The sequence below is a fragment of the Ahaetulla prasina genome, chromosome 1, assembly GCF_028640845.1.
Source record: "Ahaetulla prasina isolate Xishuangbanna chromosome 1, ASM2864084v1, whole genome shotgun sequence".
NCBI classification, from domain to species: domain Eukaryota; kingdom Metazoa; phylum Chordata; class Lepidosauria; order Squamata; family Colubridae; genus Ahaetulla; species Ahaetulla prasina.
The window spans coordinates 283,308,095-283,332,418 of record NC_080539.1 but is presented as its reverse complement, the minus strand read 5'-3'; the positions used below and the strand labels follow the sequence as shown (position 1 = coordinate 283,332,418).

The 24,324-nt window shown below is 37.3% G+C and overlaps 1 protein-coding gene and 1 long non-coding RNA gene across 3 annotated transcripts in view; one reads left to right on the top strand and one right to left on the bottom strand.

Moving 5' to 3' along the window:
• Window positions 1-12,973, bottom strand: part of LOC131187138 (uncharacterized) — a 46,900-nt gene extending 33,927 nt beyond the window's left edge. The window contains exons 1-2 of the long non-coding RNA XR_009152494.1: window positions 12,884-12,973; window positions 11,993-12,115 (exon numbers count right to left, since the gene is read on the bottom strand). This is a non-coding gene — a long non-coding RNA (uncharacterized LOC131187138). The remainder of the gene's footprint in view (window positions 1-11,992; window positions 12,116-12,883) is intronic.
• The window catches only part of NAV2 (neuron navigator 2), a 321,401-nt gene that overhangs the window by 104,262 nt on the left and 192,815 nt on the right, over window positions 1-24,324 (top strand). For both annotated transcript variants that reach the window (XM_058161305.1, XM_058161296.1), the window contains exons 3-5: window positions 2,098-2,150; window positions 20,065-20,137; window positions 23,839-24,124. In XM_058161305.1, the coding sequence (XP_058017288.1) occupies window positions 2,098-2,150; window positions 20,065-20,137; window positions 23,839-24,124 (412 nt within the window). The remainder of the gene's footprint in view (window positions 1-2,097; window positions 2,151-20,064; window positions 20,138-23,838; window positions 24,125-24,324) is intronic.

Below are 24,324 nucleotides of genomic sequence, written 5' to 3'. Positions count from 1 at the left end.
ACTGATTTATATTGTGTTAATCAACACTTCCTGACTTGATTTTCCTTGCCTCACACCTTCTAATTATTCACTTCCTTTCTTCCCACACATATAAAGACACTATACTGCAGCCACCACTCATGATTGATAACCATTGTGAAAAGGTACAGGCTGGAAAACTACGATGGCATACTGTTATCAGATAGTGCAGTGACAATTTATATTCAGGACAAATGAAAACTCGATCTTCTTTCTTAGCAGTGTAGAACTTTTTAAAAAAAATAATAATAGCCAAATATACAAATATACAGAACCTGTGCTGATAACATAGGAGATGGGATATTATTTCCTTTTGTGTGTGTAAAGTTGGGAGCCAAGGAGTTTTACTACTTTAGAACTCATAGCTCATGAGACAAGTCACTTACTAAATGATGTGTCCACTTTCCTATTGGTCAGCTGGTGGGAACTCTGACTGGCCAATGGTGCTCCTTGCTGCTCTGTGTTCCAAGAGCAACAGGAGCAACATGATTAGGCAGTGATCTTTAAAACATTTTGGAGGAATTGAATGGAAGCAATGTCATGAGGAAAGTCCATTTTCACTTTTTGTTCTGCCTTTCTGATTACCTTGATACCTTGATTGGCTGAACTGTTAGATTGACCAAGAAGGCCTGTAAAAGCCTTCCAAATGAAGCAGCCAGTGTTTGTATGAATGACATCACTCTCAATCGGGGTGAAATTCAGCAGGTTCTGACAGGTTCTGGAGAACTGGTAGCAGAAATTTTGAGTAGTTCGGAGAACCGCAAATACCACCTCTGGCTGACCCCAGAGCGGGGTGGGAATGGAGATTTTGCAGTATCCTTCCCCTGGATTGGGATGGGAATGGAGATTTTGCAGTATCTTTCCCCTGCCACGCCCACCATGCCCACCAAGCCTCGCCCACAGAACCAGTAGTAAAAAAAAAAATCAGATTTCACCACTGCTCTCAATAGTCTATGTCTTAAATCCAGCAAGCCCTTTGTCTACATACAAAAGATAGATGGGTATTTTTATTTTATAAGTTAACCATGTTTAGCCAAGTTTGCCAAATCCTACAGAAGCCATCCATCCATCCTATTTTTATATACATTGTATTAGGATCCTTTCTTTATTAAATCTGTGTTTGCACTCATCCAAAGATATGGCTAGCATTGGAAAATCAACTGCAATCCTGTCTTCAGTGAACTTGTGTTTTATATGAATGATTTTCTGTCTGCAATGCCTTACATGAGTTTTTAAGGGCTAATACAACATATGGAATTTGCGGCTTTCTTCAAGATCATTACAGTATTGCATTCCCCATGTACCTTCTCACTTGCCATGCAGGCAAGATCTGCTGAAAATTGTAGTTTAGCAACATCTTGATAGCCAAAGGATTGCATCTTTGATCTAGTAGATAAGTGTCTATTTATGAACTCTTTATTTTCATTCTTTCATTCAGGTACTCCCTTTTCACTAGAGAGGCAGTATCAAAATAACTTGATGTAATGCTTCAAAATAATTGAGACAGCTGCTGGATTAGAGAAAATGGCATCCGTTTGAATTAGAATTCTGAGTATCACACAATTAAATCACATTATCACACAATTAAAGTGCATAGCACAGAGCTATGCACTTTGTATGTGTGGCCTGATAGAGAGACCTTGGAAATCTAGAAACTTCAGTACCAGAGACAATAAATGAAAATTTTCTTTTGGATGTTATTTGGGTTATACAAATCCACAATTTATTAAATAGAAATCCAATGGTGAAGTCTTGCATGGTGCTTTGAGATTTGAAATATCAGGCTGTTAAACTCTGCCCATCACTTTAAGAAAAACTGCCAGCCCAGTTGTCTCCTTTTGAGATGGCAGTGACCTTCTCCAGCTGTCTCAGGAAGAATGGTTCAGGAGAAAATATTCAGGCGGGTGACTCTTCATGTTTAACACATTTGTTTTGATTGGGCAATCACAACTCTAGGCTGTTTGATTTAGTTGCAACAAGTGCTTTGGATAACTACACCAGATGTCTTTAAAGCAGATTTGGTTTCTGTGTAGGTGTGCGTGCATGTATTGTTCAAATTATTTTTCTTTTCATTTTTAGCAAATGAGAAGATTGAAGACATCAATGGCTGTCCAAAGAATAGATCTCAAATGGTAAGATTTTTCTTTGTTCTATAATTCAATTTCCCCCCTTTTTTGCTGATGGGTAGCAAATAGATTGATGGATAGAATAGATGTAGCGTTAGATTTGGTTATGCTGTTTTCCTAAATTATAAATATACTCACAAAGAAATTAGTCCAAGCTCAGTGGGATTTTGTTCTGAATCAAGCTATTTAGCACTTAATAAATCAATATACCTTTCTTAAACAGCCTTCAAAGATATCCAGGCAACAACAACAAAAATAGCAACTGTCATAATAATTGCTTCTACTATGTTTTTGGCAAGGAACAAAATAGCTTCAATTCCTGCCAGTTTGTGGTTTTATTATAATATCCCTTAACTTCTACATCTGTTAAATTCATGTAATTATCTACATAAATAGAGATATAAATATGGATATATAGTAGATGTAGAAAGAGATACATAGATATGAAATATGTTCATAATATTGATTTGTTGCAATAGTAAAAGCAGCACTAATTCAGCTTTTATGTATACTATTTAATATTAAAAAGGTGTAAGTTCAAGGCTGTGACATTTAGAAATATATAGTACATAGATAAGTAGAGCACAATGTTTCACAACTATCAAAATGCAATAATAATAAATATACAGTTTAGCAAATTATCATTTTATTAAACTCTGCATGTTTGGAGAACTTTTGTAAATTTGCTTTGGATGAAAATCTATTTGGCTTAGAATAACATATGCCATATAAGCATAGAATTGTAATTTAAAGCATTCATAAATTGATTGCAATTTAAAGCAAGCAATGTCAGGACTGCATATGTTGCAATCTAACACGTCCAAGTGGCTTCAGAAGGCATTTTAGTTAAAAATAGCATGGAAATATTGTGCACAAGTTCTGCAAAAGCTGCAAGTACCCTTTCTAAAAAGCTTTTTTTAAAAAAAGACCAAATGCATAACCCTTCAAATGTGTATTGCCTACAAACAATTTATTTTACCCTATTGTAAATGCATGATGGTATGATCAGGGCTGCGATGCACAGATTTGTGTTTTATTAAACAACATATGATTTTTATACAGAAGTTGTGCTGAGAACATCACATCTTCTGACAAATCACCCACAATAGTGTTTTACCTAAAGCAAACAATGCATATTCTCAGGCTTCAGCTAATGGTTTTACCATTTTAGCAATTTCTGCCTTAACTGTAGTGGCAATGAAGGATGGCAGTGTAATTTAAAACATGTGTATTATCTCATATGCCATACATGAAGAAAGAAGGTAGCATAATGCAATTGTTATCAAAATTGAATAGTTAGAATAAATGATCCCTCATTAGAAGAAGGAGCTCAACGTTTGGCCATAAGAAGCCGAAGGAAATAGTGAGACATCCATCTAGCAATATTAGACACACAGCAAGAAATTTAGCCTTGACAAAGGAACCACAAGTTTATCTTATCATTAGAACAGGAAGTAATTGCGGTCCTTGTGGTGAACTGGTAAATCTAAATTGTTCTGTGTTGGGTTTAGCTGTCCTGAAAGGTGCCTTTGGATTCTCTGTGGCTTCTCATTTCCACTTGGATTTATTTGCTTTAATCTCATCTTAGATGTTTTGAAAATGTAACACGGAAATGATTTCAAGAGCTAGCATGAATAAATGCAGACAACTGAATTAACTTTTCAGATATCCTTTCTTGGGAGAATTTCTGATTGGAGAGTAAAAGCCATCTTAAAACCACAGATTTAGCTGACTTTGAAAGTGGTTGGCCACCTAAGAAATTACACAGACACACCCCATAGACACACATAGACACACAGTCTTGGTCTTGGCCATTTTTGCATTGTAAATTCCATGCAAAAATAGGTTTAGAAATGCATGGTGTTTCATTTAAAAATGTAACTTTAGAATAATTTTCTTTTAATCAATGGTTGGCATTTGTCTTAGGTAATATACTTTCCTTCTTTCATACACTTTATTAATCTATTTTAAATATTGATATATTAGAAGATAATACTATTTATATTGTACACCACGCAGGTCATAAGGAAATTCAGTATTAAAATCAACTCATCATTAAAAGTTTAAGAATCTTGGAATCGGGTCAGGACAAAAATATGTTCAAATAAGAGCATTTTAATAATCCTTTTCAGTGTTGGGAAGGAAAGTGCTAAGTGATCCCTCTGAAGGAAGGAATTCACTACTGAGAAGATGCTGAGAATCAGTCCTGCAGCTTGCCCATGGCAAGATCAGAGAATAATAATCTTATAAATTCTGAACATGCAGACAAAGCTATATGACTATCCTTTGGATAGCGAAACTATGTATTTTGGTAAAAGGCCGTCATTTAGGAATTGAACAAATCAGAAACAGCTGAAGATTGAAATAATAATTTAATTGCATATGCAATACAAAGTTTCCATCAGCATTCTATCAGCAATCAACTGGACCAGTTGATTGGGACTTCATTTATTTGCATCTATGTCTTTAGTTCAGTGGGCTTCATTTCTGGGTAAATTCACATAAATTGATTCTTCAAATCATAATGTTGCAGACGGGGTGAAATGCTCCCAGTTTGGACCAGATCAGTTCATCTGGGAGCGATGGCAGCGGGTGGTTTAGAGAACCCGTAGCAAAAATCCCTCCCCCCCATGCCCAGCTGAGCCATGTGATCGTCAGAGGCTTTTTTCTACTTTTAAAAGCATTTTTTACAATCTATTAGGCTCAGTAGGTTATCAAAAATACTTTTAAAAGGTAAAAAAAAGGGCTCTGATGATCACAGCTGAGTTGCCTGATCGTCAGAGGCTTTTTTTAACTTTTAAAAAGCATTTTTTTACAACCTCTTCTACTGAAGAGGTTGTAAAAAAATGCTTTTAAAAGTAAAAAAAGGGAGGGAAGGAAGGAAGGAAGAAAAAAAGAGAGGAAGGAAGGACTACAAACCTGGCACTAGATGCAGCTTCAGAAGATAATCCAGGGCTGGAAGGGACCTGAAGATCATCCAGTCCAACCCTGCTCCAGCAGGACATTGTTAGTGAGTTTCTGTCTTTTGATCCCTGAGTCACATGGTTACATAGTCACGCCCACCCAGTCACATGACCCCACCAAGCCACGCCCACAGAACTGGTGGGAAAGAAATTTAGATTTCACCATTGGTTGCAGATACTTATTTCATTGAGGACATATATAAGTACTATTGAGGATCTTTAAATGCTCTTTTGAAAACGCTGCTAAATAATCTTTGAAGAAGAGCTCTGCTTGAAATATTGGCTATGTTCATACTGATTTCCCCCCCCCCCATGTGCAGCAGAGTCCTGAAGACCAGCTGGCTGGCAGGAGGCGTGCGCGCATGCAGGGTGGAGCTGGGCTGGCGTGCCCACAGAGAAGGCTCTGTGTGCTACCTGTGGCATGCGTGCCATAGGTTCGCCATCATGGCCCTAACTGCTTCATTTTCTGATAAAGAAGAAGGCTTCTTTGTCAATTCAAAAGCACTACAAAGAAAAGTGCTTTATGTTTACCTACTTAGAACAGTGTTTAAGAATTCAGAGAGGGTGTTTACTTTGTGCAATATAACAATGAGAACCAGGTTATGACCATTGGTGTTCTTTATCAATCTACAGTGAGATGGTTGGTAAATATTCTTCCTGCATTGGAAACTTGTTTTAATAGCAGAGCTGTTTATACAAAGCCTTTTGGTTCTCTAACCAAAGCTGCTCTGATTTATTTAAATGTACCTCTATTTTTAGAATACTTCGTATTGACACTGTTCACACTTACATATTCAAAGTGAGTCACTCTTAAAATAAATTCGCATGAAGGGAGAAATAGTACGTTTTGTTTTTTTCCATACTTCTTTTGAAAGGTTGGGTAAAACTCTTGTTTGGCTTTTCTTTCTCACTAAATAGTAGAATAAAGTTCATGTAAAGCTTTTCAGAATTGTATGCACATCGTAAAATATGTTCCTACGAATATGTAGGTAATGTTAAAACATAAATGCCCCCATTGCATATGACATAAATTACTGATCTCAAATTTTAAAAAATGTTTCTTACATTTTATATGGCAGTTTAGATGCCACCTGTTTTGATTAATATTTGTGGCAGCAGATATTTAAAGTAGGCCTGTTCATCCAGAGTTCCTGATTTGAGATGGGCAGCTGTACAAGTTGAATAAACAAAGCCCAATAGGGTCCAGAGGTGTTGCATCTTGATATACAATTCTCAAAATTCTCAAGCAAATGACCATGCTGGCTAGGACTTCTCCGCTACTCCAGGTTAGTTAATGGAAGGGATGAAAGGCAGATGTGTCTCCAAAATCTCTTGAGGCATGAATTGAAGAACTACACTCCCTGAAACATTTCTACTGATGAGAAGACATATTTGCTTCCATATCTCAATGCCAGAATACAGATTTTCCAAACACATATTTTATTATTTATTTATTGAATTAATTAATTTGTTTGCTGCCCATCTCACTGCAAGGCTATGGAGAATCACAGCCAATCACAGTAAATAACATCAAGCTAGACATACCATGGTCTGTCCTACTGTAAGAGAATTTTCTGTGTTATCTTCTAACTTAGTTCATGCTAATTTATCTTTCCATCTTATTTCCTTGTATTTCTCTGTATTTATTTGTCTTTTGCTGTAAAAGAAAAGGGCTTGAGCTCTATATAAGCCCAGATTCCCTTTTCATGCTTTTTCCAAAAGTGATACAGCTGGCAAGTGAACTCATTAGTTTTATATCAGCAAAATATTATAGCTTTGCTTTTATACCAACTTTCAGTGGAAATGCATAACAAGGAAAATCATTATCATTAGAGACTGTGTTTCCTCAGGTAAATGGATGCTGGTTTGCATTTAGATTATTTTCTTGAAGTTAGATAAACAGTAGTGATACGGTGCCCGCCTCCCATATCAGCTCCTTCTTCAGAATTAGGCACTATGTACAGGATGACTCTTTGTATTACCAGCATGATTACTGTTGTTGACACAATGGTAGTAAATATTATTTAAAGCCAAAATACAGAAAATGTGGCCTTTCAGATGGTGCCAAACTACAACATCTGACAATGGTGAGAGATGCCAAGGTTTGTAGTTCAGAAATTTCTCAAGGGCTATAAATTTACCCATCATTGGTTTATGTCAGCTTTAAGATATTTTTATTTCTACTGTAGAGGAAAATATTTATTTCTTCAATTTATATGGCTGCCAAGATGTTGTGTATTCAGTGGTGCTTAAAAATTAAATAAACAACAAATCAAAATCACAAATAGCATTAATAGCAGTCAAAAAAGGAAATAAACAACAATGAACATAGCCATGAAACGGGCTTAACCGCATCTCCAAGGCCCCAGACTTGTCTACAAATGGGATCAATGAAAGCATTGCCAGACCATGTTGAACATATCTTGCTTTGAAGAACTCCTTCCCATCATTTGCAGTCAAACATGGCCCAGGCAGCCCAGAGCCCAGCCATCATCAGTCACTTCCTAGCAGTGGCAAATCCCTCAACTACCAAAATAGCATAGCAAGCAAGAAATCAGCAGGAACCAACTAGCCATGTCAGGAAGCAGTGATACAAGCCAAACAGCCCAGCACAGTAGCAGGTCCTCTCAGCCCCAATTCATTGTATTTTGCTGACAAGACAGTTTCACTTCTAGGAGAAAGCTAATCCTGTGAACTATATTCTTCCTTCACCTTGTTGAGTAATAGCTGGAGATAGAAATCAGAGCTTAAGTATTAATGGGAATCATTATCCTTCCCAAGAGTAAGAATCCAGAATTTCCAGCCAGAATTACATTCTGGCACTTTATTTCACAACTGCATCGAAAGTAAAGAAAGCCAGGATGGTTAAAGTGTTGGACTGGCAGTGTATAGATCTAGGAAGCGAAGAGTGGCTACTAATGCAATTGAAGAAGGTTTACTTTGTTTTCTTAGAAGGGGGAATCAAAACCCAGGATAAATGGAAAAGACTATTTCTCAGAAGTAGTTAGAGGTTAGTTAGAGGTTATCATCATATGAATTCATATTCATATTGAAATGCAGTGGCAACTATTTATTCAGTACTATGGGCAGGTTTGATTGCTTGGGCAAGCAGAGACAGGATTCTACCTTATGGCTGATTAAAAGGTAAGCTGATCATTCTGAGCCATATTTAACCTGTGTGTGGCAGCTTATTTCTGGGTAGCTTCTGACTGAAACAGAAATGATGGATGGTCTTGGACTATTGTTTACAAGAAAAATATGAACATGATAAACTCCTTTCTTTTGGCATTGTCCTGGCCGTGGTATGAGATTGCTGTAGGAGGTATGTCGCTTCTGTTATTTCAGCGTCATTTTTCTCCAACTGTAAACTTGTGGTGTTTGGAGAAAAGGAAAATATTTGGGTGAACAAGTGAAATCAACTGCACTGGTGATTCTAAGTGGTTAAGCGGACAATTTATAAGTTATTTCTGATTGATCTAGCATTTGTATTTGACTTTGCCAATCAGAAAGTCTTCCTCAATCTATCTTCCTTGATGATCTAGACTCCTACTCCATAATCCTCAGTCAACCATTATGCTTTGGGGGAATTATAGTGCAAACAGCTGTATTAGCTCTACATTAGGTTTAAGACAAGCTGAAATAAGGTTATTCCCCTGGAAAATTCTCCTTGACATATTACATTCATTTAAACTTGACATCGTTTAAATGAATGTAATCCATCAAATAATGTACCACTCTTAGTTCTAATGCATGAATATATCCTATTAGATTATGTTCAAATAGTCATTTCAAATTGCTTTTAAAAATTAATATGTCAATACTGCCTGTTGATGAAGCTAAGAACAATATTTAGTTATTATAACAATTGTTTAAGCAATAAATAAATTGTTCGAAACTTAAGAATATTAACATTTGCAAACCACATGCTTTTGATATCTTGGGGTGTTATAACCTGCTTATAGAGGAATTTTAGAGGAATTACTGAGTCTGTCATTTGCACCTCTATAACTGTCTGGTTCGGTTCTGCAACCCAACAAGAAAAACACAGACTTCAGAGGATAATTAGAACTGCAGAAAAAATAATTGCTACCAACCTGCCTTCCATTGAGGACCTGTATACTGCACGAATCAAGAAGAGGGCCGTGAAAATATTTGCAGATCCCTCGCATCCTGGACATAAACTGTTTCAACTACTACCCTCAAAACGACGCTATAGAGCACTGCGCACCAGAACAACTAGACACAAGAACAGTTTTTTCCCCAAGGCCATCACTCTGCTAAACAAATAATTCCATCAACACTGTCAAACTATTTACTGAATCTGCACTACTATTAATCTTCTCATCGTTCCCATCACCAATCTCTTTCCATTTATGACTGTATGACTATAACTTGTTGCTGGCAATCCTTATGATTTATATTGATATATTGACCATCAATTGTGTTGTAAATGTTGTACCTTGATGAAGGTATCTTTTCTTTTATGTACACTGAGAGCATATGCACCAAGACAAATTCCTTGTGTGTCCAATCACACTTGGCCAATAAAAATTCTATTCTATTCTATTCTATTCTAGTTATTCATCAAGAAGATTTGTACTACATTGAAATTCAGCAAATAGATTCTGATTATCTTTTGATTGCTTCTGTGTTCCTTGATGCCATTCCCCTTCATATGTGGATAAAATCTTTGGTTTCCATTCACATTTCTTCTTTTCCCTCTGTTCTGCCTAAAAAGTTGCCCTCAGCAGCAGCAGGAAAAACATGACAAAAGTGGCTGAAAATAGGACGAGCTGCCAGATTTGTACAAAGACTAAAGGAAAACATAGAACCTCCTTTTGGCAAACTTTCTTGTATTTGTTTTGGATTAGGTGCTGACTTGGCTTAAATGTTACTAGTATTATTGTAAACAGAGTAAGTTTTAAGTATCGGTTTCCGCTACCAGAGGCTGAATCATATAATTCATGAATTTTTTCTTCAAATGTGTAAAAAGGTATAAAAATGGTACAAGTACTGATATGTAATTATAGGAAATGTTCACGTACTGGTACTCACAGTCTTTCAAAAACACACAGCATTTGCAGCTGTAAGCATTAGGCTTTGCACAATACATAAAGGACATATTCCAAATTGGGGGGGGGCGAGAACTGGGACCCAAACATACCTGATTTTGGATAGTTTATGATTTGTTGGTATCTATGTTGTCCCTCTTCTGTCCCAAATAATATTTTAAAAGAGAGGTGAATTCTAGAGAGTGATAAACTGTACTTCTCCATACTCCTGCTATAAGGAATCTTGCCTACAATCAAGTCATGAGCTGGTGTAGAACAATGGCTAAAGAGCAGAGGTTGCTCTTCCTTCAGCTACTGTAAAGCAGTGTTTTTCAATTTTGGCAATTTTAAGGTGTGTGGATTTCAACTCCCAGCTAAATGTATGTGCAGCATGCTGAAGCTGCATATCTTAAAGTTGCCAAGGTTGAAACACATTGCTGTTGAGCCTCAGGAAAGTCCCTAAACCTTCATATCTAAATAATAGTGCTATAGTAATTACACGGTGATAGGAGAATTACTGGGATATAAGCTCAGCCCTTAGTGTAACATGAGAATAATGATTCTGGGCATTATTCATCTGAACAAGCACCGAATTACTCATAGGATGTAATGTTGAAACCATCTGATTAAATCCTTTATCCAGCACAGGAACTCATCTCTAACAATTGGCGATTGACTTGATTTTTGAGAATCTCCAACTATACATGTAATTCTATCTTCAGACTGATAAATACAGTTCTGCTTCCTTTCCTTAAACTCTTGGATCAGAAGGTACAGGTGATATACATGTCATGCCCCTAATTTGAATGACTTCTACTTCCTCTTTTGATGAAGGAGATTTACATTTTTCTTTGTAGACAGACCTTTGTTAAACCTGTGTTTAACTCATAGAATCATTTATTGCAATGTCCTTCCTGTTGAAGACTACTTCAGCTTCAATCATAACAATACAAGAGCAAACAATAGATTTAAACTCAATGTTAACCGTTTCAATCTTGATTGCAGAAAATATGGCTTCTGTAACAGAGTTATTAATACTTGGAAGATACTACCTGACTCTGTGGTCTCTTCTCAAAATCCCCAAAGCTTTAACCAAAAACTCTCTACTATTGACCTCACCCCATTCCTAAGAGGTCTATAAGGGGCGTGCATAAGAGCACAAACGTGCCTACCATTCCTGTCCTATTGTTTCCTTTCATTATATCCAATTAATATAGCTATTACATACTTATGCTCATATATATGCTTATATATTATATAGTTATCATGCTTATGCTTATATATACTGTTGTGACTAAATAAATAAATAAATAAATATACACTCCTTTGTCCACAATGCTGAGCTCTAGGGCCTGCCTAGCCTCCAGAGCTATGGCTACTATACAGGGGTGAAATCCAGCAGGTTCTGGAGAACTGATAGCGGAAATTTTGAGTAGTTCGGAAAACTGGCAAATACCACATCTGGCTGGCCCCAGAGTGGGGTTGGAATGGGGATTTTGCAATATCCTTCCCCCAGGAGTGAGGAGGGAATGGGGATTTTGCAGTATCCTTCCCTTGGAGTGGGGTGGGAATTGAGATTTTGCAGCATTGTTCCCCTGCCACACCCACCAAGCCATGCCCACAGAACTGGTAGTAAAAAAAAATTGGATTTCACCACTGCTACTATATATAAATTTGATGAGTTCCAAATAAGGATGAAATGGCCATGTACTGCAGTCTGGTGCTCAATGTGAGTAATGACAACTCTATGAAAGATGTGGGCCCAGGGATCAGTGGTAACATGAGCAAATTGGAGATGTAGACTGTCATGTTGTGCTCTCTCCACAAAACTTACCTTCTGCCTATTCTATTGGCATCCTTCAGTCTCAAAAGACTATGGTATCGTGCTCTTATGGCTAAGAAGGCCAATTTGAGAGTGGCGATCCTTTCCACACTGAGGACAGATACATTCTTCTGCCTAGGAATACAGTATATCAATATGTTGATATCTTATTCAATTTTATGAAACAGTGGAAAACTCTTGAACAATCTCATTCTTTTTTCACTCAAAAGTGACATTAAGCCATAGCACAAACAAAATTAAGCTATTTTCAAGCTGCCAAGATCTTTTTGCCAATGATATTTCACTATTGTCAATTGTAGAAGTACAGATTCACTCTGGCTCTGATGCAAAATCAACCTTATCATTTTCAGCAGAAAGTTGTCTCTCTCTTCAGTAGCATCATTGGGGAGCTTTGTGGCCATCATTCTTCATAATGGCTGATCAGGTCAACTTTATACTTTTTGAAACACTTCAGACTTTTAGAATGTTAAAAGGTGTTTTGTTTGACATATCTTAATCCCTTCTTTTTTTTTCTTTCTAATTTTTCTCATAAGTCCAGGGTTCACTTTTCTTGTTTTTTTTATTGCCAACCAAGTGTTGATCCTTTTGGTTGTAACAATAATTGATTGATCGCCTTATCACCTGAGTGTGATATTATGGGCTGAGAAAGAGTGGCTTGTTCAAAGCCACCACCTGGCTTTCATGGACTAAAACTCACAGTCTTTCCTGGTTTCTAGCCTGGTGCCTTACCCACTAAACTGGTTTTCCAAACATATCCTAATTTCGTACTATGCTACGAATGGCCTCTGTTTGATGGCTATTCTTTGCTCTCTGGCTGTTATTATTATTATTACTATTATTTCTGTATACAAAAAGCAGTGAATAAATATTTCAGACACCTACCTTTAAGCTGCTATTGTTATATGTGAAATGCCTGAGGCAGCCGTCAGATTGTCTCATCTCTCTACTTCAGCAGGGATAATTTACATGAAGTTGCTGTGCTGGAGATTCTTAGGAAAATGATATCATGACAACTGTCACAACAGAGAGTATTTTTCCTGTCTCTAAGATACAGAACAAACATTCAGTGATGCCCTGTCTTTTTGCATTTTATAAAACCATTGGAAGCTCAACTCAAGTACTACGAACTAAAACAGGGTGCCTGAAAGAAATGTGATGGTAACATTTAGTAATTAGCTTTTATATTTCAGGTTGACAGTTGCAAATACATAAATCAATACTTTTTATATCAAACATAAAATTAAATGCCCACTTTAGATACCCAGCCGAGTGTACTTCTATTATTTATAAGTACTAAATATTTGGGATCACTATAATGCACATGAAATACACACACACACACACACACACACACACACACACACACACACTGCTATAGTATAGTCTTTGATTTCGTATTTTGAAATAGTTAATTCTCCACCACCAACCATCATTTAAGAAGTTGCTATGGTATCCCATTCTAAGTCAACTTCATTTTTTAAAAAAATCTGCCCCAGTGTCAGGAATGACTTTGAGTCCTCTATAACAATTATCATATGTCTTTTAATTACTAATAAATGGTTCGTGGTAAGGTCTGTAAATTGCTTTTGTATTCCTTCAGTGGATTAAAAACAAACAAACCAAGCAGGTAATTTCCAATTAGTATGTTCATTCAAAACTGCATATTAGAACACAAAGCTAGGTGGGGAATATCATGGCTATACAGGTTATGTAATGTATAAGAACTCACAACCTGATGCTTGGAGAGGGCAGGAAGAGATTTTTTTTAGAAATGCATGTGTTCTAGATGCTACAGATGCAACATTTGTAGACTTTCATGTAGTACAGGTGTTGATGACTCTTACAGCAATAAATTCTTCCTAGCATGGGATGACCCCCAAATAGACTGGTACTGAACAAACATTGAGGCCTGCCGCTGAAATCTAGCATTTCTTGGCCTATACTAACATTCATTTTAAATGATGATTGGTGGGTAGGAGACAGCAAGGCGCAAAGGATCAAGACTGTTCTAAGTTGCTATGGCTGTAGAAAGGGTGCTTTATGGCCCATAAAACACACCTGGACATTGCAAAATATCCCCCCCCCCCAAGTCAGATGATAGTGATCTGGGGTTTTAGAAATATTTCATGCTTACAACTGATAAGCACCACACAATCATGTCATTGCCGTTTGCAGTCTTGTGTGCTGGCTTTCCTAGAAAGTCAATAGGGAAGGCAGCAGGGAAGGCTGTAAGCTGCTGCCATTTGTTGAAAGGATTCCCTCTTATTTTTGAGGGCTGGCTGAACAAGCTGCTTGCGAAAGGAAGATGATCTCCTGGTGTGGAGAAACAGAACTCAGATCCAGAAGATCTGAACTCTGTTCCTGTACCCTGTTCGGGTAACACTTGGGCATTGACAAACTTCCAAGTTGAAAAGATTAGCTGATGACATCAACATTGCCTGGGGGATACCCAGTTGGAAGCTTCTTTCATGTCTAGGGCAGGAACTGAAGCTATGCCTTGCTGAAAGCATTCCCTTCCATGAACATAGGAAAACTGAGCACCTTCAGTGGAGTATAGAAATCTTGCCCAAAGCCTGAAGATCTAAGCTCTATTTCTACACCCTGCTGAAGATGTTCCTTTCTGATGGTAGAAGGGAACTGAATTCCTTTGGAAGGTGGCAAACAGATCAGCTCAGATCCTACCAGGCAGCTCTTTCAAACAACCCCCAGAGATAAGAGGGAGTTAAAATCTGAGCAGAGAGTGGAGAGGCAGCACAATAAAGTAGCAAATATGGGGTGCAGGTCAGGGAGGCCCTAGGAAGCCCTTCGGAGGTTGCACACAAATGGATCTCCCCCAGATGCTGAATATCCTGCTTGGATTATGACAGGGAGAATATTAAGCTCCTAAGTGGAGCCTCCCTGAACCCCTTTCCTCCCATATTTCTTACCTGGTACTCCATCTTCTTTTAACAACCTATGCAATTGCTAAATGATTGCAACCAGGAGTGTTGAGATTATGGTCATTGAGGAATGCAGTAACATGGGCAGTCATGTGATGTCTCGCTTAATAACTGCTTCACTCAATGACTGATATTCCAGTCCTAATTGTGTTAATTAAGCGAAGACTACTGGTGTGAATTGAAAAAGCATACTGGAAAAAGAGATTGACAGGCACCTTTGTTACTGCTGCCAAGAAAGCTTCATGGACCACAGTTGACCTGAACTCTAAGCAGACTTTTATAGCAGTCACATTTTAGATGCTATAAAATTATATGAGAAAAAAGAATGAATGATAGCTGAGAGTGAGGAAGAAGGTACCAATACCAAAAATGTCTTTAGTAGCAGCAGCAAGGAATGAAATTTGCATCATGAACCAACCTCTGCAACTTTTGTGTTTGGATGAGATATGGATGTAAGAATACAAAGATGGCGTTTGCATCATGATGTCACTGTGTACATATTGACATTCAGACATAGTCTTGGTTTGACCTGAACCAGTCTTAATATTGTTATTGACATTTGCCAGATGTAGTTACTACACTTGAAATATTTTATTTGTTTTGCTTTTCCCAATGCAGATCTTTATAGGCTGCTATTATAACACTATATTATAAACTAATAAAGCAGGTTTGCTAGTAAAACAATTTTAAATATATATATTTATATATAGTCATTTTAGCTAGCAACAAAATATATATTGAATGATGATTTTTGCTTTTTTTTGTTTTGCATAAAATTTGAAACTACAGGTGACCAATTGAAATCTCTTCCCATGTGTAGGTGAATATCCTGTCATTTCAGATTATTTATAGAGCCCTAGGCATTTTAAAAATGCATTAAAACATGATGTTAAGCTGCTTCACTGTGGGCAAAAAATAATAGTGAAGAATTATAATTTTGAAGAATAATTGTGATATTCAGTATGCAACAAGATACAATTCTAGCTTGCACTGGCAGCAGAACTAGGAAAAAAATGAAAAGTTACTTCAGTTAGAAAGCTTGTGGCCAAAACGTGTCAGCCATGATAAAGAGGACTAACTGAATCCTGTGTGGGTTGAAGGAATAAAACCCCAGAATGAATGAAAGAGGGCAAATGTTTCTCTCTGCAAAAAGAAAGGTGGGGGGAGAGAAGAAAGCTCAGGAAACTACAGGCCTATCCTTCTGTCACTGCTGCCTTGAAAAAATAACATGATAATTAGAAATCATCATGAAAACAGAAATTCAATGCAAAAGAGAAGAGTGGAGATTGTCTGGTTTGGTAATAGCACATGTCAAGTAGTTCTTTGAATTGTTGACATGGCTTGTAAAAAGTCAAATGCAGTTTTATGCTACCTCGAAGTATAATTTTGACATCACCAGAAATAATAACAATTCCCTTATATTTTATACTGATAAAATCCCACTTCAACTGTGACTGTATTTTCAAAGAAGGTAATAAAAAAGATCAGGAGACTGAGGAACTGGCTATAAATAGTATAGAGAACAGGTGAGTGTATTGGTAACACTTTTAAAGTACATAGAGAGGTGCTATGCAGAAGAGAGAAAAGACCTGTTCCTGTCATTTTAGAGTATCAAGCATGAAATAATTGAACAAAAGAAGATTCTGATTGAACATGAGGAAAAACTTCATAAGAATAAGAGAAGCTTGTCAGTTTAGGAAGAGACTGGATAGCCATCTGTTGGAGATATTTTATTTTTGGTTCTTGTTATCTGGTTTGATTCTTTTGGATTTCAGCTAAATCCCCAACCCCCGGTTCATGGGCCGGAACCACTCCGCGACATGCCAGCAACTAGGCCACACAAACAAACGATGCCCCATCTGTGAGATGCAGGCAACACTCCCTCTGGTCCACGGAGAAACCTCTCTCCATAGAACCGGTCCCTGGTGTCCAAAAAGTTGTGGGCCGCTGAGCTAAATGATCGATCCAGTTCTGATTCTGTGCATCTATAGGAGAAGCATAGCAATTGTTTATAGTCACCAAGCACAATAGTTTTCTGTTGGAAGCTGGTCCTGGCAGTCTGCCTACTTCCATTAACCTCTCTCTTGGAGGAGAAAGGCTGTCCCTTTCTGTTTGCAACCAGGCAGTAAGGTGACTTATGGAATAATGCTATGTATTCAAAGAGGGCACAAAACATTATGTGTATGAAGTGCTCTTGTGTGAAACAGTTGATGGGGTGGTCTGAACTGAAATATGCATGCATGCGTGTTTATACACTGAATAAAACAGGATTCGGACTAAAATTTATACTAAAGTGTAATTGTTCTCAGTAGAGAAAGTTTGGAGAGGGAAGGCTGAGGAAAAGCAATGGCTGAAGAGTTTCCCAAGCAATAGCATGCCTAGATATCGGGTGAAATGCTGTTGGTTCGGACCGGATCGCGCAATCCGCTAGTGATCTTGGCTGGTAGTTCGGAGAACAGCTAGCAATCGTGGTGTGAGGCTCTGCCCACCCATCCGGCTGTTGTTACTTTTATTTATTTATTTATTTATTTAGTCAAATACATATTAAATAATATATATAAGTATAAGCATGAATTGAATACATAAAATTAATACAACTAAAGGGAACATTAGTACAGGGACGGTAGGCACGCTGGTGCTCTTATGCATGCCCCTTATAGACCTCTTAGGAATGGGGTGAGGTCAACAGTAGACAGTCTTAGGTTAAAGATTGTGGAGTGGAGTGGAGTGGAGTGGAGTGGATTGAGGAGTGGAGGACTCTTCTTGTGAAATATTTCTGGATGCACACAATTGTATTAATGTCCGATATGCAGTGTGGGTTCCAGACAGATGAGCTGTATTTGAGAATTGATCTAGCAAATGTTTTGTATGCTCTGGTTAGTAGTGTAATCTTACTGGAGAAGAAGCTACCAAGATTAGGTTTTAACTCTTAATGCCTTTTTGGCAATGTTTTAACCAGGTTTTAACCAGGAAGTAATGTGTTTTGTACCCTCTGTGCATGCGCAGAGGGTGTGTATGCGCATGCGACACATACATGTGAGCAAAGCGCATGCACAAGTGGTGTGTGCACTTCGAAACTGATAAGGAAGGTAAGTAGATTTCACCCCTACTAGATATCACTAGTGGCAGCAGTAACTGCGGGTAGACAAGAAGGAGAATGTGCAAGGAGGATGATCTGTAAAATATAATGAATTATGACATTGGTGACAGTGGCTGGGAGGGGGAACAGATGGTAGGTGGGAGCAGATGGCAGCTGAGAAGATGGTAGGTAGACAAGCTCGTTAACAAGCCATGAAGAGGGATGAAGCATAGTAGCCTTGCCCTGCTTACGCTGTACGACTCACTCTAGGACAGGGATCCCCAAACCCTGGGCTGCAGCCCACTACCAGACTGCAGCCCATTCAGAACTTGGCTGTGAAAGTGATGGGTGAGCGCATGCGCAGCTCCACTTGTGCGAATGGAGCTGTGCACACATGTTCACTTGGCTGCTCATGTGTAATCATCCCCTCCCACCCCCCGCCCCACTGGTCTGCAAAGCCAAAAAGGTTGGAGAATGGCTGCTCTAGGATCCCTCTATATTTTGTTTTGGCTGAAAGTCAAAAGAACCAGACTTTTCTTTCTGCCTGATCATGGTTGAACAAATATGTTGGGCAAAGCTTCCAATGTAGGATGGTTGTTTCAGGTTTGATACAAGAAATATTTTCCATTTGTTACATACCTCTAAAATTAATGTTTTCCAATCTTCTCATTTTAAAAAAATTCTCAATAAAGTAATAGATTTTCAGTTCCAGATTTTTAAGAAACTGGTTTGGGTAATATTTATATTCGATTCTGATTGTATTATGGAAGATAAACAGCTAGTTCTAGTGAGTGAGCTTCACTGTAGACTGGATTATATTATTGTAGTCTGTCATCACTTGTCAGTCAGAGTCTCACTTATTTACACGGTGGTAGAAGCAAAGTGTTACTATAGTTCTGGCTATGTTTGGATGGTCAGTCAAAGAAGACTGTTGAGTGAAATCTATTTCATTCTTTTGATCATTAATTTTATGCTGTAGTTATTTCATACAATGTGAATCATTTTAATGAAACCTGGAAGTGTTATTCCTTTCTAAAACAAAATATTAAGTGGGAAAAAGAATCTTTCACAGTTCACTGGGATGAGTAGCTAGAAACACCTTCCTTTGGTGGAAGGTAGAAAACTATTGCTTCTTTTCATGAAGGAAATGCCAAAGTTTTATATAACACATTTAAGTCTTTTCATCTTAGGGAAGAACCAAACTGAGAGATAATAATTTGCTTTTTAGGAAAAAAAATTGAGGAGTAAATAATTGTTTAATTGTATGGTTAAACATACCCTGGATTCTGGTTCAGGTTTGTATTTTTCTGCTATGACTTCTAGAAATTTTTACGTGGCATTTTATTTCTGATAAATGGTATTTTCATGTCAAATAATTATAAGGTTACTTTTTAATTTCGAGAAAGATGATATGAAGCAATGAAAAGTTGTGCTTTTGCCTTGTGCTGCTGCTAGGGCATTGCTAGGAATGTTTATGGAGAAGTACTTTGCATACTAAGCAATTATTCTCATATCATGAGAATTATCAAAAAAAAAATTTAAAACCTTAGCTATAGCAGTTAAGATAATGCAACTCACAAGAAGTTTTACACATGGATTTTATTCCAGCATAAGTAACTTAAGCCAAAAATGTCAGTCCACAAAAATGTAAGCAAGGAACTATGTACTATTCAGGAAACATTGTGCTTACTGTATTTTCTTGGAATTAAAAAGGAGATACAAATACAATAACAAAATGTTCAACATATTTAGCCAATAATCCAAGACTCTATCTAATAAGGGATTGCTATCAGCATATGGGACCCTTTCTCTACCTGCTACTGTCCTTGTTGTCTCCATTTCTAGTCAAAGGATTGGTTGAAATGTCCAAGACCAATATTGGTAAATACAGGGGAACAATAGATGAGATAAGGAATCCGTTATGCAAATAGAATTCTTTTTTCAACATGAACATTTCATAGCCAGTTAGTTTCTTGTCTAATATTGAACAAAAGTACAAGTTAATTTTAAAAAATTATTTCCTCCCCTATCCTTTATCTTTTAAGATTGAAAACATAGATGTGTGCCTGAGTTTTCTGGCTGCCAAAGGAATAAACATACAGGGACTATCTGCAGAAGGTAAGATTACTTTCAAATTGAAGTTTATTATTCTATGGGAAATTTTCTATCTGCAAATTTTTATTTGGGATTCAAAATGTGTAGTGATTTTTAACAGGAAGAAAATGAATGAAATAGAAGGAAATCTGGCCTAGACTGATTAACACTAACAAATCATAGTAATGATAATAATATACTGTAAGTCATAATAGTTATTAATTACCTTCACTATCAGTATGTTATATATTAATAGCAAGCTGTTCATGCCCTACGGGATTTAAATTTCAACATTCATCACAGGAAAAGGAAGGAGGAAAGCTTGATGAAGATTTAAGTAAACATTGGGAACACTATGTATTCAGGTCATTTCTGCTAAACCTTAGGTTCAAAGCTTCAAGTTTGGATTAGAGAAAGATTTTGAACAGGCATACTAGTCAAATCCAATTGATAATTTAAAAAAAATCTAAAATGCTTTGAAGGTAAATGTAAGAAATTCATTATAGATCTTGAGAGATAAATATTGAGGGAGAACCGACACATGATCAGGTCGATACACGAGGCTGATGTTTTTGAGAGGGTGACAGTGAAAAATTCTTAGACGGAATATTTCACAATGAAAATCCAAAAAGGGGGAAATTATTGCCTGAGAAAAAATGACTAGAAAGCCATGTAAGAACTATTTGTAGAAAAAAGCAACAGAAATACGTTAAGCAATGGTTGAATTATCTTATTTTTACTCAGACAAGATAACTGATGGACTTTTTGCAGTCAAGAAACTGAAGTCATTCATAAAAACAGTTGCTTCATATGAAATCTTGATCCATTCAGCTCAGTATTATCTTCTATGGTGACCAGGGATAACTATCTGAAGTAGTCTAAGACTTCACAACACAGTGTCTCCCAGCCCCACCTGGGATGCTAAAATTAAACAGGAATACTGTATTTACACATCTAATTTGTGCTATATCCCTGAGCTATGGCCCATCCATTCTTTTTTTCTGGATAAGACTGCTGGGTAGGTTTCTGAACTTATTGGAATGCACATTAATTATAATAAATTCACTCCCTTCCATCTCCATGCTATTTCTGTCTTTTCATTGTTTTCTTCATTTTATTTGTACCAGGGCAGAGTTACTGCTTCATTCATATTAAAAAAAAATACTTTCACATCTGTTGGGATTTAATATAGGTCTGTTTCTGACAGTTTTAATAATAGGTATAAGTAGGAAGCTAATTTTATATTTGTAAATGCAATGCCATTTTGCCCTGACAAAATTAATAGCTGTTTATACTGACATGGATAATCTAGGTCAAAAATGCTTTGTACTTCATAGGTAATATAATTCATGCTTTGCTTTGCTTGGTTGGTTTGGTTCTGGTTAACAAAATACTCTTATGTAAAATTTTCTGGCTTTTATCGCATTGTGAGCATCCCTACTTTTATTTTTCCACACTGCTTTGTATGCTCAAAAAGATGATTGGTCTGGCATTTGCATGTTTATCTCAGTTCTAAGGTGAACTTTTACTTTCACTTGCCAATATATTTGTAAGCGGAAATCCGTTTAAAAGAAAATCTTTCAAATAGATGGCAGTTTAATCTGCCACTCTATGTTCTATCTCACATCTCTCTCATTAATCTCAGATGGAAATCAAGGTGAGACTATTTTTTTCTTGGTTATTTATCTGTGAGACAGGTTGCATGAGCTGTGGGCCTCTCCCCAAACCATGCAGTTTTTCTTTCTGGACTACATAGCACGGTTACCTTGACAACAAAAGCAGCCGCCCTACCATTGAGTTCACACAGCTCCTTGAGCCCGAGTGAATTTGAGAGTATGTTTGTATGTGTCAGCTGCCAGAACGCTTACGAAGAAGATTCACAACCCAGAAAAGTCCTCCCAGCTGACAGATTTTCTTTTTTCAGTTGTGGCACCCAGTTTGTAGCCTGCCAACAGAATTCTTTGACTCTGTGTATTAACTCTTTGATTACTGGAGGAATCCCAGCGAGATAATTATGCTGTTTTTCTAGCTGCCTTCCATTCTTTGGTTGATTGTATTTATGCATGAAGGAGAAATATTGTATTTATGCATGAAGAAGAAATATTAAGCAAGCAGATACGGCAGATAGCACTGGATTCTCAAATTTATATTCAAGTTAGCCTAGAATGACAAGTTACAGGTTTCTGTGTTTCTCTGAATAGGTTATGAGGTTCATCATTTTTGAGAATGATGAAGTACTTCCAGTAAAGCCTGATTAATACTTCTCTGTATTATTCTCAGAATCTAATGACTCACAGTTTGATTGGCTTATAGGGAAAAAAAGTTCTGTTTAGGGTTAAATGTAAAATGGCACAAATGTACTTGCAGAGATTTTTGAACAAAGCCTACACAGTTTCTATGTACAAGTGCTCCACCTCCTTGTCGGTTTTCTGGGTTGTCTTCCTTTTGTCTCATTAGAGAGCTGAATGATTTCACATCTCAAGGAGAAATCAAATATTAAAATGTAATAATGGAGCAAAGGAAATTGAAGCAACCAAAGGAACTTCACAGCATGGAAATTTCCAAATTCCAGACCGAAAAGAAACTCTCTGTGCCTTAAAAACCGTGACATCTGGCAGTATTTTATTTTCAGCTTAAAAAAAAAACCCAAACCCTTTTTTGTGGTTGGAATGGAAATGACTAGTTATACACTCACAGGATTGAAGCTTGGAGTCTGTGTACTTAAACAGCCCTAAAAGGGAAAAGGAGGTAGTAAGAGGAAGTAATTCAGACCAAGCTTGATGAGCCCTCTGTGTACAAAGTCCAACTGCAAGATGCCAGGTGAATTACCTCAGTCTATCTCCTGAGATAAGAAGAAATACATTTGTAGAGTTTATTGGAAGCACCATTTATGCCTTATTTTGGAAGCACTGGAACCAACACATAACAAAGTCCAGTGATGGTTTGCTTTTCCCATTTTGGTGTATCAGGTTTACCTCTGAAGAATCAAGTTACTGAGGCTTTTAATTGCACTTGTTCTTAATGGCATTTTCCTGTATGGTCAAGTCCCAGACTATTAAAGGTTTACATGACCCCTCTCACATGTTGAAAGTATGCATGAAAAGGTCACACTGGCTGACCCACTCCTGCTGCCGAGACACACCAAGCCTTGCCAATTGCCAGTTCCATGTTTGCATGAAATAAATATAGTGTGTGCAAAGATGAGAGACAATGTCTTGATACTCACATTTATTTGGCTCCTGTATACGTGGGGATCTTAATTCTGCAGCTATGCTGGATGTAGTTTTAATAGGCCAGGGCATTTGTTCTCCAGAATATTCTGTAAATTAGGATCAACAAATAATCTAAACCAAACTGTCAAAGGAAACAAAACAAAAAAAAAAACACCAAGAATTTGAATGGCGCTTTTTTCTTACCAGAATATTTTGTCACATATTTCCTTAACCTTTTCATTGAATACACAATTATTTGCCCTGACCCTGAACTGAAGTTATTTGGAGGACCATGGCCATGAGAAGCAATTTATATCTCCCTCTGTCTAAAAAGAAAAAAAAAATATTAAATTTTTTGGAGGATTCTTTTGTTTTTCTAATTTTATTTTGATCAATTGGACCTTCAAGGAGCCTGAGCCGAACAAAGAAAGTTGAAATTTAGCAAAATGTTTGTTCAACTGGGTCATCATGCAATTTCATGATATAAATGCTTCTTTTTAAATTGCCTTTCAGAGATCAGGAATGGGAATTTAAAGGCCATCCTTGGCCTTTTCTTTAGCCTATCACGTTATAAGCAGCAGCAACAGCAGTCCCCAAAGCAACATTCAGAGCACACTCCATCCCAGCAACCACCCACCTCATCCCAGCAAGCAAGCTCTCCGTCCCCCAGCCAGGTGGGACTATCTGACCAGCAGTTACAACCACAACCACTGGTGCCAGCTTCACCTCAGACTCAGTGCCAACTTCCCCAGCAAGCAGCACAGCTTCAGTTAAAAGCACAACCAGAAATGCAGTCCAGGTGAGTGGGCTTTTTCATCCCCCCTGCCCCAACCATTGTTTTTTCAAATGTCAAGAGTTTCACAGCAGGTTATTTCAATGTATTTGTACCTATAGCAGATACACATTGCAAAAAGGACAGGGATCAGCCATTTTTTTTCCTGGCCATTGTCTTATGAGATCATATACAGGTAGTCTTCACTTAAGAACAGTAATTGGAAC